At 42.7% G+C, this 14,308-nt stretch overlaps 1 protein-coding gene across 1 annotated transcript in view; it reads right to left on the bottom strand.

Moving 5' to 3' along the window:
- LOC310794484 (PHD finger protein 20-like) overlaps positions 1-13,073 on the bottom strand; it is a gene marked incomplete at its 3' end in the record, with an annotated part of 40,932 nt that extends 27,859 nt beyond the window's left edge. Inside the window, exons 1-9 of the mRNA XM_083656466.1 lie at positions 13,032-13,073; positions 9,308-9,387; positions 5,748-5,919; positions 5,542-5,626; positions 1,511-1,584; positions 1,221-1,347; positions 927-998; positions 693-752; positions 352-538 (exon numbers count right to left, since the gene is read on the bottom strand). Coding sequence (XP_083512592.1) covers positions 352-538; positions 693-752; positions 927-998; positions 1,221-1,347; positions 1,511-1,584; positions 5,542-5,626; positions 5,748-5,919; positions 9,308-9,387 — 857 coding nt within the window. The 5' untranslated portion in view covers positions 13,032-13,073. The remainder of the gene's footprint in view (positions 1-351; positions 539-692; positions 753-926; positions 999-1,220; positions 1,348-1,510; positions 1,585-5,541; positions 5,627-5,747; positions 5,920-9,307; positions 9,388-13,031) is intronic.
- Positions 13,074-14,308: the final 1,235 nt, after the last annotated feature.

Consider the following 14,308-nt stretch of genomic DNA (forward strand, 5'->3'; position numbering starts at 1 on the left):
ATTCTTGCATTGTCCTTTTTACTTTTTCTTTTTATACTGCCACAGGGTTGGGGGGGGGGGTTATAAAATATGTATGTTAGATGTATGATGAGAATACATGTACAGTAATTACATGCAAAACCAATAAATATATGGTTATAAAAAAAAAGAATGACATGAACATTTGGACACTTATTCAGCGGGTATCTTGCATGTTGCGTTCAAAAAAAAAAGGAACTGCAATTCCATCCCGGAATTGCAGTGAACCAGTGACATGCTGTGCCTCCTGTTCTGCGGGAATTGAACTAGCAACCGGCCAACATGTGGAGGGAAGTTTGACATTCTGCTGTGGGATTGGAACCGTCAACCTACCGCGGCGTCTCTTGCTCGCCGCCGGGCTCCTCGGGCCGGCAGTCGGAGTGGTAGTACTTGATGTGTGAGTGCAGCAGGCTGCCCTTCCTGAAGGACTTGGTACAGTCCGGTGCCGGGCATTTAAACAGGTTGTGGTCCAACTCAATAGACAGAATGGGGGGAGGCTGGTTCTTGATCACCCTGTACACTGGAGAGAGAGAGATAGATTGAGTTGTATACTTCCTTCTGAATCTGAACTGCACCGGGTATGAATAAGTACAGTGTGCGTGTGTTTGTATGGAGTGTGTGTGTGTGTGTGTGTCAGTATGGAGTTTAAATGGTGTGTGTGTGTGTGTGCTTACGTGGTTCTCTGCTGAATTTGTGTGTGGTCGGCAGGTGGGCTTGGCGTTCCAAAAGGATATCTGAGAGAGAGAGAGAAGCTGTGTTTCCATCCAAAGGTATCGCAACTTTTAATCGAATTTTCAGGAAGTCGGCAAAAGAAAATGCGGTATTATGCACGTTTCCATAGACTACCGTTATGCGTAATATCAGGAATGGTGAAGAGCGTCTATTCCCACTGATCCACCTGTATTTACCTTTGCCTGTGTGGGCGGAGTCAGGAGAGACTGGCTGGACGGAGTCAGTGGTGGTTGGCTGATTCTGATTTGCTGGAGCAGGGAAACAACCAATTGGCTTTTAGCTTGTTTACCTCACCAACAGTGAGATTCATTAGCATTTCCAAATGAAAGAAATCCAGCTCCTTTGCTGAAAACTATTTATTGAGAAGTCCTTTGTCTATCTGTTCTAGCTCTATGTCATAAAGCAGTGATCCTTTATCTCTCTGTTCTAGCTCTATGCCGTAAAGAAGGATCAGAGGTCATGTGACTTACTGTCGTTGGTATTCTGATTGGCTGTTGGAGGGGAGGATGGCGATTCTGTCTTTATTTTCCTCTCCTCTTCACTCTCTCCCTCCTCGCAGCCCTCGCTTCCTGCCGGGCTCGTCTCAGGTCCAGCCTTCTGCACACCACACCACACCACACACCCCACACACACACACACACACACACACACACACACACACACACACACACACACACACACACACACACACACACAGCATTGTGTATGTGATTGGGTAAGCATGTCAGATATGGACCAATAGAAGTGGAGTATTCCTTACTTCCTGGAAGGGTTTGACCTTGGTGGGCTTCACGGTCAGAACCACACCGTCGTAGAAACGCACTTTGTAGGAATCTGACACACACACACACACACACACACACACACACACACACACACACAATACAAAGTTGTAAATCAAATTTGTATGGATGACATCATCAGATAGTTATGAAGAGTTGAATTCCAAAATCATCTTTTTTTCACATCACCTTACTCTAAGCTCTCATGTCACCTTACTGACATGAGAAGAAAGCTGTTTTTCAGTGTAGGAAATTAAAAATATATATTTTGGGGGCAAATTTTGCGCCCACTGTCTAAAAACTGGGGGCATTTACAAAAATTTGGGGGCACTTTAAAAAATAGTAATTCATGCATAAAGTTGCTAAAATGTAGTGTGAACAACAGCGCTGTTTCTGTGAGTGTGTTCTTCATCGTTGTCTTCTGGCAACCTGCTTGCAGGTGCTGTGTGTGTTAGAGATGGAAATTAAATTAATTTAATGAAAATAAAATTATCAAAATCTTGGGGGCCATTTTTGCCCCCTGCATGATGGATTTAGGGTCATTCTGAGATTTCTTGGGGGCACTTTTGCCCTTGCCCCTGGCTAAATTCCTACACTTACTCACGGTTAACTGCGCTACTACAAGGTATTAAATGATTCAATTAAATTCTATCAATATTTTTTGGCATTATTTGACCAGATTATGAGTAGGGCTGACCCTAAAGCTTAGGACACACCAGAAAGGTCTCCGCACGTTAACGGAAGCGTCGAGCAGGAGCCTGGCCGTTCACACCAGGAGCGCTCTCTTTTGCTCCGCGCTGGTCACAACTTGTACCGACTTCATGCGTGGCTGCACGCGGCCGATCGTGGCTCGCGTCAAAAATAGACCAGACGTGGAAAGTCTTGCAGCAGGACGCGAGACAGTGTGATGGTTAACCCTGGTAACAAGGACGCCCAAATGAAGGTGCCTCCGTGACGCGACAGAGACACTTCTGGTGTGTTGCCGTAATGCTTTGAAGCTTCAGTCGATGCCATGTAGGGTTGCAGGTATACCAGGTATACCTGCGGTATACCTACAGGTATACCGGGTATACCTGGTATACCAGGTTACCTGTATCGTTCCAATTGTGTTCGGATGGTGACCTGCGTTAGGCACGGCTGTAGTAATAACAGCAATAAAGTCCCCGTGGTTCGTTTCTATCTCTACCGTCCACAGACGTGAAGGGAGCAACAGCAGCACAGGAGATGTGTGGATAGTTGGGAGAGAGACAGGTGAAACTTTCTGACAGCTCCTCACAGCAAAGTCTGTTCACCTCGTTTTTTCTTTTGTTTATTATTACAGGCATTAACGGCAGCATACAAACAACAACTGTGGGGTTTTTATTGCTGTCATCACTATCGCTATTTTGTAATGGAACAGAAATGACAATAAGGCCGTTACTACAGTCGTCAGCTGCAGGACGGTATGTCAACAATATGGCGTTGTCCGGGGTTAGCGAATAAGGTCTATTGGAAGTTCACAAAGTTCGGTACAAAGTTCGGTTGTTGTGCTTTTAAAAGGAAGTTGCGGGATTCCTCGTCTGTTGTGTACAGCGGGTAATGAGCCGCTGTGATGAAGGTTAAAGCGAGATTAACTGAGTTGAGAGCAGACAAACACTATCGCAGTTGCATCCTCTCCAGTCTGCCTCCTGCACATGACGCGTTCAGGAGCCGTCGTTAAAGCACGCGAGTGTAATGTCTAAGAATGCAAAGAAATGTAACTGGCTCGTTAAACTCGCATTCCAGGAATATTGTATTTGCCGCAATAGCGTAACTGGCGCGTGCCTCAGAGAGCTTGGTTGTCAGGGGTCGCCTCTCGGAGATTCCAGGCGGGCGGGCAGCACCCATGCATATTATGTAAATTAAGACCTCGTTCACCCCATACGCCGAAGCCACGCTGAAGCCAGGCAGTTTCATTTCGGCGTCCTTGTTAACAGGCGAGACCGTTCACACCAGCTGCACATGTGCCACGCTCAAGCCACGCTCAAGCCGTGCTGAAGCTGTGCTGAAGCGATCGTTCAGGATTCTGTTCTATTTTCCAAGCGTGAAGCTGCGAGGCATGAAGTCAATGCAAGTTGTGGGTGGGGGCAAGGCGGTTTAGCGCGACACTCAGCTTCTGTTAAGCGCTGCTTCAGCTCTGCTTCTGTTAAGCACCTGGTGTGAACAAAATTTAACTAACAAAATTTATACTTATTAGAAAGTGTCGCTCAGCACATGGTCGCAGACGAAAAAGAAAGTGTCGCTCATGGTGTTGCATTTATACTCCAGTGAACTTTCACCTCGGTTCAACGGTCACGTGACACTCGAACGCTATAAGCAGACAGCCAAGGCAAGAGTGGGAATGGAATGCACAGTGAAACCACCTCGGAGGCAAGATGTAACGTACTTGACTGCAGCCGCATATAAACGACACACAACTCACCTCCTCTCGCTTTGGGAAATGCACAATGTTCTTTGTGATTTTCACGAAGTCATAACATCAAGGACAGGCTGATAAAAATAGCGGAGACACGTTCATTCATTTCAATGAGTGAAAACCAAAACAAGCGTGTGCCGTCTATATAGCCAATCAGACTTGCGCGACACATCGTGACGTAGTCAGCGACACTAGACATTTCACCAGGTAGCAGACACTGCTGCTCGCCGACACTTGAAAGTGTCGACTCAAGTCCTCATTTCTGTCGGCGACCGTTTCAAAAGTGTCGGCAGACAAAGCATAAATTGGGCTTAAAGGTCCTTACACATCGGGAGCGTTTTTTTCGTGCGATTAATTCGCACGTCAATATTTTCCGAACCTATATCAGTCAATGCAACCGTGCATACCAACGGCAAAGTTTCGCTGAGCGTTATTGCGGTGTTTATTTTTTCGAACCACGGTCGATTTTTCAGAAATTCGCTTCCGACGTGTACACATCTGTGGCTGTGATTGACAGGTGGGTCAAAACTCGCATCGCAATTTCGTGCCGTATATTCGCATCGCTCTTGATGTGTAAGGACCTTAACACATTCAGTGCCAAGGACGTCTGTGCACGTCCTAAAAAAAAGTAACGTTCAGTGCCAAGGACGTCTGTGGACGTCCTAAAATCATAATTCATATTATTCCATAATTCTGCTGTTTAAGGTCGTACCCAGCCAGTGAGCATGAATCCCTTCAAGGGATCACACGGCGCCACCTTAAACATCGTCACAGGAGCTGCTCCACCCACCTCAGATCCTTTACTTTGTACAGGAGACAGCGGAGAAAGCCGTGGAAACCGATGCATGCTTTCTGCCAGAGCCTATATATTGCTCCGTCTACAGCGAGAGTGGGCTCGGCTGCATCCGCGCTCACAACTGAGCTCTTATGCTTCTATCTATCTCCACACGATTTCCTAGAAAGGCAGCATCCGAAGCCGAACGGGCCAAGCCTTTTCGTTCAGTCGCGTTTGCCAGCGCGCATCATTTCCTTGATGCCCATCAAGGAAATGATGCGCGCAGCAAAGCTGGGATCTGTCCGGGGCAAAAACGAGTCGAGAAAGCAAACTCTGTGCGTGTGGGAGGAGCCCGCAGCTCAGAGGTGGAGAGGGGGGGGGGGGGGGGGAGAGGGGTGTGTGGCTGCACAGAAACCACACCACACGCCACCACATCAGAAAACACCAGCCAGAGTCAGTGAATGTGCTCGAAATTAGAGTGCGAAAGGTATTCATAAAAGGGCCTATATCTTGGAAAGAAAAAAAAAACGACAGAAAACCCATGAAAGTGCACTTTTTTGAGAGGCTGTAATTTCATAATGGAACTGTCTAGAAACAAAATTTCTTCTTTGGAAGAAGCAGGAGTGTTCAATCTTTCATTAAAGTCCAGCCCCGTTAATATAGCCATAATAGAAAAAATTCTATAGCTGTTTTCAACTGAATGGAAGTGAATCTGGCACAGGCTCCAGACAATTTTACTGAAGCGCTGTGGCACTGAATGTGTTAAGGGTGAAAGGTGAAAGTTGAAAGTTGAGGCTCACCATCTTTGTTGACCTTAAGGACTTTGGCTGGGTAGAAGCGACAGTCTGTCCAACAGGCCAAAACCTTCATACCTGACCTAAACATCTACAGGAGAGAGAGAGAAAGAGAGAGACGAGTATAGTCAAAATGGGAGAAAGTGACACACACACGCAGACGCATGTGACAACTATACTGGTGTCTCTCTCTCTCTCTCTGTGAGTCATACCAGTGGTGGGCGGGACTTGTTCAGGCCCTGCCTCCTCAGGCTGACTCGCTCCAGTGGCCTCAGGTATGGCGAGCTCCATGGAAACCATTCGTCATGGCGACGGCTCCACTGGCGGTAATGGATCAGAACCTTTTCTTTCTCATAGTCGATCTTCTCTATAGTTGCTGCATACCTGATGAGATAACACGGGATACTTTTTATTTTACGATAATGTCAAATTAAATATTTAAAAAATCATTTTAAATCTAAAATAAGAATATCCCCACAATAAATGGGAGCTCGGGCTCTGTGTGTCTGTCCCACTGTGACATCATCAGTGACATCATCAGTGATGTCATGAATCCCACTGTGACGTCATCAGTGATGACATAAATCCTACTGATGTCATCAGTGATGTCATAAATCCCTGATCCCACTGTGACATCATCAGTGATGTCATAAATCCCACTGATGACATTATCAGTGATGTCATAAATCTGACATCATCAGTGATGCTGGTCTCATTGGCCACACAGCAGCCGAGTTGCGGGCAAGGCAGATACAATTTTAAATTTTAAAATCCATTTAAAAATGAATGATAAACTTTTTTTTTACATTCAGTATAAAATGTCTGTTGACATATTTTAAGCTGGAAATAAGGTATGTGGGGTGTAAAAAACAGGAATTCTCCTTTAAAAACACCTGTACCCCGCTAGTCCATCTGATGGACTTTTCCTGCATTCGCGTATGGGCCGTTTCGACATTTTTTGAGTATATGGTCTTAAATTAAGGCTAGGTATTTTTTGGGGGGTATTTGACAAAAATCAATCATAGTTATCATTTTTATACGATCCTAAGACCTATTTTCAAAAATACTCCTCAATTTACTACTGGTCCATCTGATGGACCCATTGACTTCCATTGAAACCACTCTATTGGTACTCCCAGCAAATTTTCACAAAATTAATTTATTTCATTTATTTCAGCGGGCATCCTGGACCAAATACCTTGAACTTTGACCTTAATATCTAACCTTGGAGTTGGTAGAAATTTTGGGGGAGTTACATGGTCTCAAAGTCCATTGCATAGTTGTCCCATTGATTTCAATGTTAATTTTGCACAAAAAGAACATTTTTTTTTTTACTTCCAGCAAATTTTTCAAAAAATCATTATTTCCTTGATGTTACACATCTCACCTTGACTCAAGCGGTTAAAATTGTAGTTTCTAATGTGTTTGCCTATTTCCCCATATTCCCCCAGTTTTGGCATAGCAATCAATTCCATACAGTTTACATGAAATGTAAAAAAAACTGATTCCTATGCCAAAGATGGGAAAATATTAGAAAACTGAATTTGACAGTCCACACTACTGATTTGAAGCCTTTAGCCCAGGATAGATGCTGGACTAAAGCTCGTTTGTGTTTTTTGGGGAAAATGGCTGGAAGTCCAAAACATGCGCTTTTTGGATTTTTGGCTCAAAATATGAAAAAATACTATTTTTACAAAAAATCACAAAAAATACAAAAACCCACTGATGATGTCACAATGTCTGTGACCTCATCAGTAATGTCATCAGTGACATATTATTGACAAAAAATCATCTCATGACATCACTGATGATGTCATAGGCTAGTGATGTCATAGCTATTGTGACATCATGCCTGCGAATCTTTGATACTAGGCATCTTGCAGTGGTGACTTTTGTAAAACACCCCAACCTGCCCATAATATCAGACTCAAAGCCAGTTTGTCTTTATGGAAATGGAAATAAAATCACTTTTTTTTTATGTACTTTTTTTTTTACTGTACTTACTGTACACTGGCATTTGAGGGGTTAAAATTTGAATAGGTATGAAATGTTGGTATGAGGTATTAGGGAAGAAGTTACCAATGAATTATAAACAGTCAAAAATTTAAAAATTTAAATTAATAATTATAAATTAGTACAGAATGCCCGTTAAGGTCCATCAGATGGACCAATAGTAAATTGAGGATTCTGCGGCAGTAGGGTACAAGGGTTAAAGAGTGTGGTGCAGGTAAAATAATATATATATTTACAGTTAGGGCTCAAGATTCTTAAGAAAATACCCCCCAAAAAACAAAAACAAAATTAAAACATGCTCCCAGGGCAGAAATATGGAGAAAAAGGTGGCATTATAATGCAAATGTTCAAAAAGAAAGAAGCCATCTGTGCAGATAACACCTGTGACAACACGTGGGCTACTGTACTTACTTTAATAATAATAATAATATACAGTCCACGTGTACAGCAGAAAACTTTCCAAAACACCAGACGGACGATAATTATCGTATTTGTACGATAATTATCGTATTTGTACGATAATTATCGTATTTGTACGATAATTTACCTGCAACAATGATTGATTTGACCTTCTGGTACGATAATTCAACACTGCCCAGAATGCATTTCGGCACTGAGGCAGGAGAGAAAACTCCGCTCTGCCATTTCCCCCCCAAGGCAACTATATAGTTTATGTTTGTTTGGGCTCTATCTATGGTTAATATGGCACTTTATGAAGTTTTAATAGTTTCAGTAGTCAAACGTAACTAATAGTAAAACTAGTTGACCCCCAATATGCAATCGGTTTTTCAAAATAACGCCTATTTGGAAGTCATTTTGGGACCGACCACAAGTGGCACTCTGGAGCTCAGGAGGAGAGCAGTTTCAGCTCCAGAGGGGAGGAGTTTTAGCTGCAGAGAGGAGGAGTTTTAGCTCCAGAGGGGAGATCTTTTAGCTGCAGAGTGGAGGTGATGTACTGCAGTGAGCGGTCTCTCGATGGATGGACAGACCGGGACAGACGGTCGGCGTACGGAGGTAATGATCCGAGGGAACATTTATTGATTAATGTGTATTAAAATCGTCACAGGTGTTATTGCTAGATTTGAGGGTGTTTATGTGCGTGTGGCAGATGCCTCACAAAAAGCAGTCTAGATGCAGCTATGTGTGTGGGGAGAGAATCCTAATTGCTACATAAAAGTCTCACATATTAATGCAAAGTGTTGTCTAACCTGCAACCTGCTCTTTAACAACATAAACATTCTTACTTCCTGTTACAGTGTTTGCTAATACAATAGCGGACAGGAAATAAGCTAGGTTTCAAACTGTTCCCTAGCAACACAATTCCGTGAAAACCGTCTATAGACAAATGCATGTCTATTTATTACTAATCTACAACAGTGGTTCTCAAACTTTTTCACATCAAGGACCCCAAAACTGACCAAAATTGACCATGGACCCCCATTTGGTAAGATTTTTTGCTTTATGAAGCCATTGACCAAAACAATCCTACATTCTGTCATTGTGTTAATTATGGATGGAATTATAGTGAAAATAATGATCCCCCTGTTTGCTGGGGACCCCCTGGAACCCCCTCAAGGACCCCTGGGGATCCACCGGACACCACTTTGAGAACCACTGTTCTACAATACAAGTATATTCCCTAATGCACCAACAGACTGGAATAAGTCTACAGGTCAGTTCCTCTGGACTTGTGTATGTTATTACATGTTTGTGTATGTTATTACATGTATGTGTGTGTGTCTGTGCGTGCGGTTCACACCAGTTCTTGTGGCGGTCCCGGGCCTCCAGCTGAGCTCCGACCTGGAAGGTGATCCCTGAGCGGTCTGGAGGAGACTTCATCTGACACACACACACAGAGAGAGAGAAACAAACACACACACACACACACACACACACACACACACACACAACATTCTGAACACCAAGAAAACTGAGGAGATGGTATTTGACCCCAAATCCATTGGAGACCACCAGTGGTCATTCATGGCCAGAACATAGCCCAGGTTGACTCCTACAGATACCTGGGCATACACATTGACAATAAACTGACTTGGAGCGTTCAGGTGGAGAGTGTATGCAGCAAGGTCCAACAGCGGCTGCACTTCCTTCGCAGGCTGAGGGTGTTTGGCGTGAGCCAGAAGGTGCTGCTGCTCTTCTACCATGCCATAATAGAGAGCATCCTGCGGTACGGCATTTCAGCCTGGTTCGGCAACCTCAGTGTGCAGCTGAAAGCCCAAATCACTCAGCTGACACAGAGGGCCATGGAAATCATGGGTGTCAGACAGCACCCCTCACTCCAGGCTGTCTTTGAAAAAACAATCATCCGACAGGCTCAAAAAATCTGCTCTGATCCTACCCATGTGCCCCACCACGAGTACCAGCTCCTCCCCTCTGGCAGGCGCTACAGGGTCCCCAAATGCAGGTTACTCTTTTGTCCCCCTGTCCATCAAAGCCCTAAACAGTAGCTGAAGGCGTTTTTAACCTATGTACTGTTTTTACTGCTATTTTAAATTCTATTCGTTTTTACCTATTTTACTAAATACAGAAGGCTATAATGTTGTGCAATCTGGGCAATGTGCAATTCTGTTTTTAGCAAATATATCTTTTAATCTCTTTTATGCATTGGATTGCACTTTTTGGGCAGTGTGCAATTTTGCATGTTTGTAGAGTTGTATGTGCTGTATGTATTGTCTGTATGTACGTGTTGCCTGCCAAACAGCAGCCATAAGGTGTATGTCCAAGACAAATTTCCTTCGGGACAATAAAAGTCTATCCTATCCTATCCTAACTGTTCTAATACAATTTGAGACCTCTTCACTAACTTCTACTACACCAATCCTTTTTCACAGCAGACATTGTGTGTGTAAAAGGCAGGTAGTAACACAGGTGGACCCAAACATTAATTAGGGTTTCCAACTTCCAATCCATTTAGGTGTTCGAGTGGTGGGCCCTCATTAATGATTTGTGTGCACCTGTGTTTACCCTGCCTTTTAGACACAAAATGGCAGCTGTGAAAAAGGCCCATTATATTACCGGTAATGAATAATAATCACCTTCTTAACTAGGGGTGGGACAAAATATCGATACCCACGTTATCGCGATATTTCCACCCGCGATACGTTATCGATACACTGGCGCCAAGTATCGATATGTTTATTATTATTTTATTTTATTTTATTTTTTTTTAATAAACAGGCTAAAATATTATGCTGTGTGTGGTAGTTGAAACATAGTTTCAAGTTGACTTTATTTATGTTTGTAGTTGAAACAAAAACATAACTACTGTAGGCTACATGAATGGAAATGTTTGATCATTAATATCTACTTTTAGAAATTATATAGGTAGGTAGGTAGGTTATATAGGTTTTCTTGTTTTAATAGTAATAATAAAAAGACTTAATGTGTAACTTTTCCTCCGTGGTATCGAAAATGGTATGAGTGAGTGAGTGAACTCAGAGAGTTCATGTCAATTCTGCTAATAAATGCATAATACATGATTTTTTGCCTTCAGAGGTATTTTTTTCACTTGTTACACAGGTATCGTGATGTATCGTCTTCCAATATATCGCAGTATCGCAGTATCGCAGTATCGTGATATATCGTTATCGAGGGCCAAGTATCGTGACGATATCGTATCGTGAGCTACTCAGCGATTCCCACCCCTATTCTTAACAGACATGCGTTTGATAGAGAGGTCATCCTCATTTCACGAAATGAAATGTGAGTTTACATGACCGGTTGGTTTACCAGGCTAGGTGACAGCAGCTATTATGAACCAATTACACCAGCTATATCACACATTATAAAACGGCTCTCTCAAATCAAGCAATCTGATTGGTTCACAGCCATTGTATAAATCCAATAACCGAGTCCAATAACCCATGGCCATGGGTTATTGGACTCGGTTATTGGTTGCCATGGCAACTCTCTTACTAAAAGCCTTTGGTTTAAAAAAAAACAAATGGCGGAGACAGCTGTCAGATCCTTGTGAATCGATCTTCGCTTATAACTTTACTAATACTTCGCAGAAAATGATGTTTTGTACAAGAATAGACGCGGGCTAATGTCTTAACCCCTCTCTCGCGCGCCCTCACTCTTAACCCCGCATTTCTAAATAAGACGTAACGTTACTTGGTGTCGGCATACGGCTCTGGTGTCGGGCTTTGCAAAACGCTCTCAGCTTCTCAGCAAGCGCCAGGATTGGCCAATGTCGACTTCAGTCTCCAGAACGATCCAATCAAATCACCCGTACGTCTATCTTCTTGCTAGAGGTCCCGCCTTACAGTAGTGTTAATTACTATAGTTAGTAACTGACTATCAGAATACAATGCCAGTCGGACTTATAGTATTATTATTATTATATTATTATACTTGGAAACCGTTTTATAAAAGCAATATAGCACTCGAGCTGCGTGGTGTTGTGGAATATATCCCGCTGATAAGCTGTTATCCTGTGTGTTGTGGAGATATATTCTCCACAACACACTTGCTCTCGTGCTATATTGCTTAATTATACAATGATTATAGTCTCGTTAAGATGTAACGCTACGTTAAAACGTGACTTAATGGCAACAGTGCATGTCACTTTTCAGCAGTGAAAACAAAACTCCACAATTTATTAAACATATTTTCACAAGGCTATTCGTAATGATAACAGCTCAGTGTGTTGATAAGGACGGTGCGCACTCCCCCCCCCCCCGTTTAGTGACATTTCTCAGTCTGTGCTGTCAGATCTTACTAGTAGATTGCTCTGTGTGCGGTTAGCTTTAAGGGGAAGCGGATTGGCCACAAGTCCTGTGGAGACACCGTTTAGACCTTTCATTGGACTTTTCTGCTGTCAGTCAGAGCGAAGCCCCACCCCCGCCCCCAAAGCTAGTTGACTGCACTGCAGGCTGCAGCAGCTAATGTGCTGCTGACGTTGCTGTAAGCATCAAAGAGCAGCACAGAATGCTACAGGACCAAACGCAAAACACCTCCGACAGCTGTGATCTACGCTCGCATTAGTCAAAGATAACGTGCATAGAGTGTTCCAGCCGACTCGTCAAGCTAACAGCTAGCGCAATCTCCCATTGACAGTGAATAGACAAGCTAACAGCTAGCAGAGTCCTCCTCCGTTTACAGTGAATAGACAAGCTAACAAAGCTAGCAGCTAGCAGAGTGTCCTCATCCATTGGCAGTGAATAGACAAGCGAACAAAGCTAACAGCTAGCAGAGTGTCCTCCATTGGCAGTGAATAGACAAGCGAACAAAGCTAACAGCTAGCAGTGTCCTCCATTGGCAGTGAATATATAAGCTAACAAAGCTAACGGCTAGGTTTGACAAGCCAGTGACAGGCATACCGAGAAAAGTTTAATGTCGGCGAATGAATTGTCACGAAAGCCCACAGTTATGAGACTATCTCCACTGTCCACAACTTCAAACCAGCATTCAACCACCACAATAAATACACGTGCGGATAGAAGAGAACATAACGGATTGTTTACCTCGCGCGCTCCCCGTTGTATTCTCCTCTCCTCTGCGCTCCAGTAACGTGCCCCTGACGGTCCACTTGCGCATGCGCATATCGCAACGGAGAAAAAGTTTCTACAGTTTTATTTTTGTACTGTATTTTTCTTAGCTACTGCTATACGTATCTTGAATTATAATGCATGGAATAAAAACTTATATTGACCATTATAAGCCACAAAAGCTGATGATTTCACCTGTATTTACAAAAATAAACATTACTGAAACATATTACAATGACTCTCTTGTACACACCGCAGGAGATGAGGACTCTGACTTATTTTGATAGACAGTTTTTTGTAGGCCCTAATCATTTGGGATAATGATATTTATATTGATGGTTTCTCTCACTCAACTCAATCTGTGAGTAGACTATGTGGTCATACTGACCCTCCCTGTAACTCACTTACATGCATTTATTCATTCTAATGTTAAAAGCCCTTGACTATAGATTTCCCAAATAATTCAAAGAACTAATGTAGGCCCAAAGCCTGTAGGTCAAAAGGATACCTGCTTGCAGGGCTACAGTAAATGGCTATGGGCCAGAGTTTTTGTAACCAGAGTACTCTTCCTCAAAATGTAACATTTCATGCCTGTTGTGATATTTAGTATTTCTATGTGTTAGGAATGTATGTTGTGTTGTAAATCTACATTTACTGTATGTATTTATTCCTTTTTCCCATAGACTTGTTAGGGTTGAATTTATTTGCTGAAAGAAATAAAACAGGTTTTGAAAGGCCAATGTATTGTGTTTCTCAGTAAGCATTTAGTACAGGATTCTGAATATTTTAAGCCACCATTTGGTAAGAAATTATCATTCATGTTCTAAGTAAATGTAATTTAGAAGCATATTTATTGACCAGTCTATGGTAGTGCAGTGTCACACACTCCCAATTACAGCTGAACCATCAAGCTATGCCAGGTAAAGTGGACTCCAGACCATTTATCATATTTAAAGATGTTGAAATCCTCTGTTACTGAACACTAAATCAATCTGAGATCTGGTAGAGTGGGATATCCTTGTTGGCCCTTTGATCAGCTGAGAGAGATCTAAACCGTCAATTATCTGCTTGAGATGTTTTTCTGATTGATCGGTCTTCCCAAATGTTAAAATCTCCCATAAGTATCACAATTATCAATATAATTATCAGCTCTTTCTTAAAATTACATTCGCTTTGCATATTTTGGAATTTCTCATACCTCAATCAAGGGTGGACGGTAGATTAGAATCTTAGTTAATTCCAAGATTAAAGGA

This window comes from Poromitra crassiceps (assembly GCF_964638095.1).
Source record: "Poromitra crassiceps genome assembly, chromosome: 20".
NCBI classification, from domain to species: Eukaryota; Metazoa; Chordata; class Actinopteri; order Beryciformes; family Melamphaidae; genus Poromitra; species Poromitra crassiceps.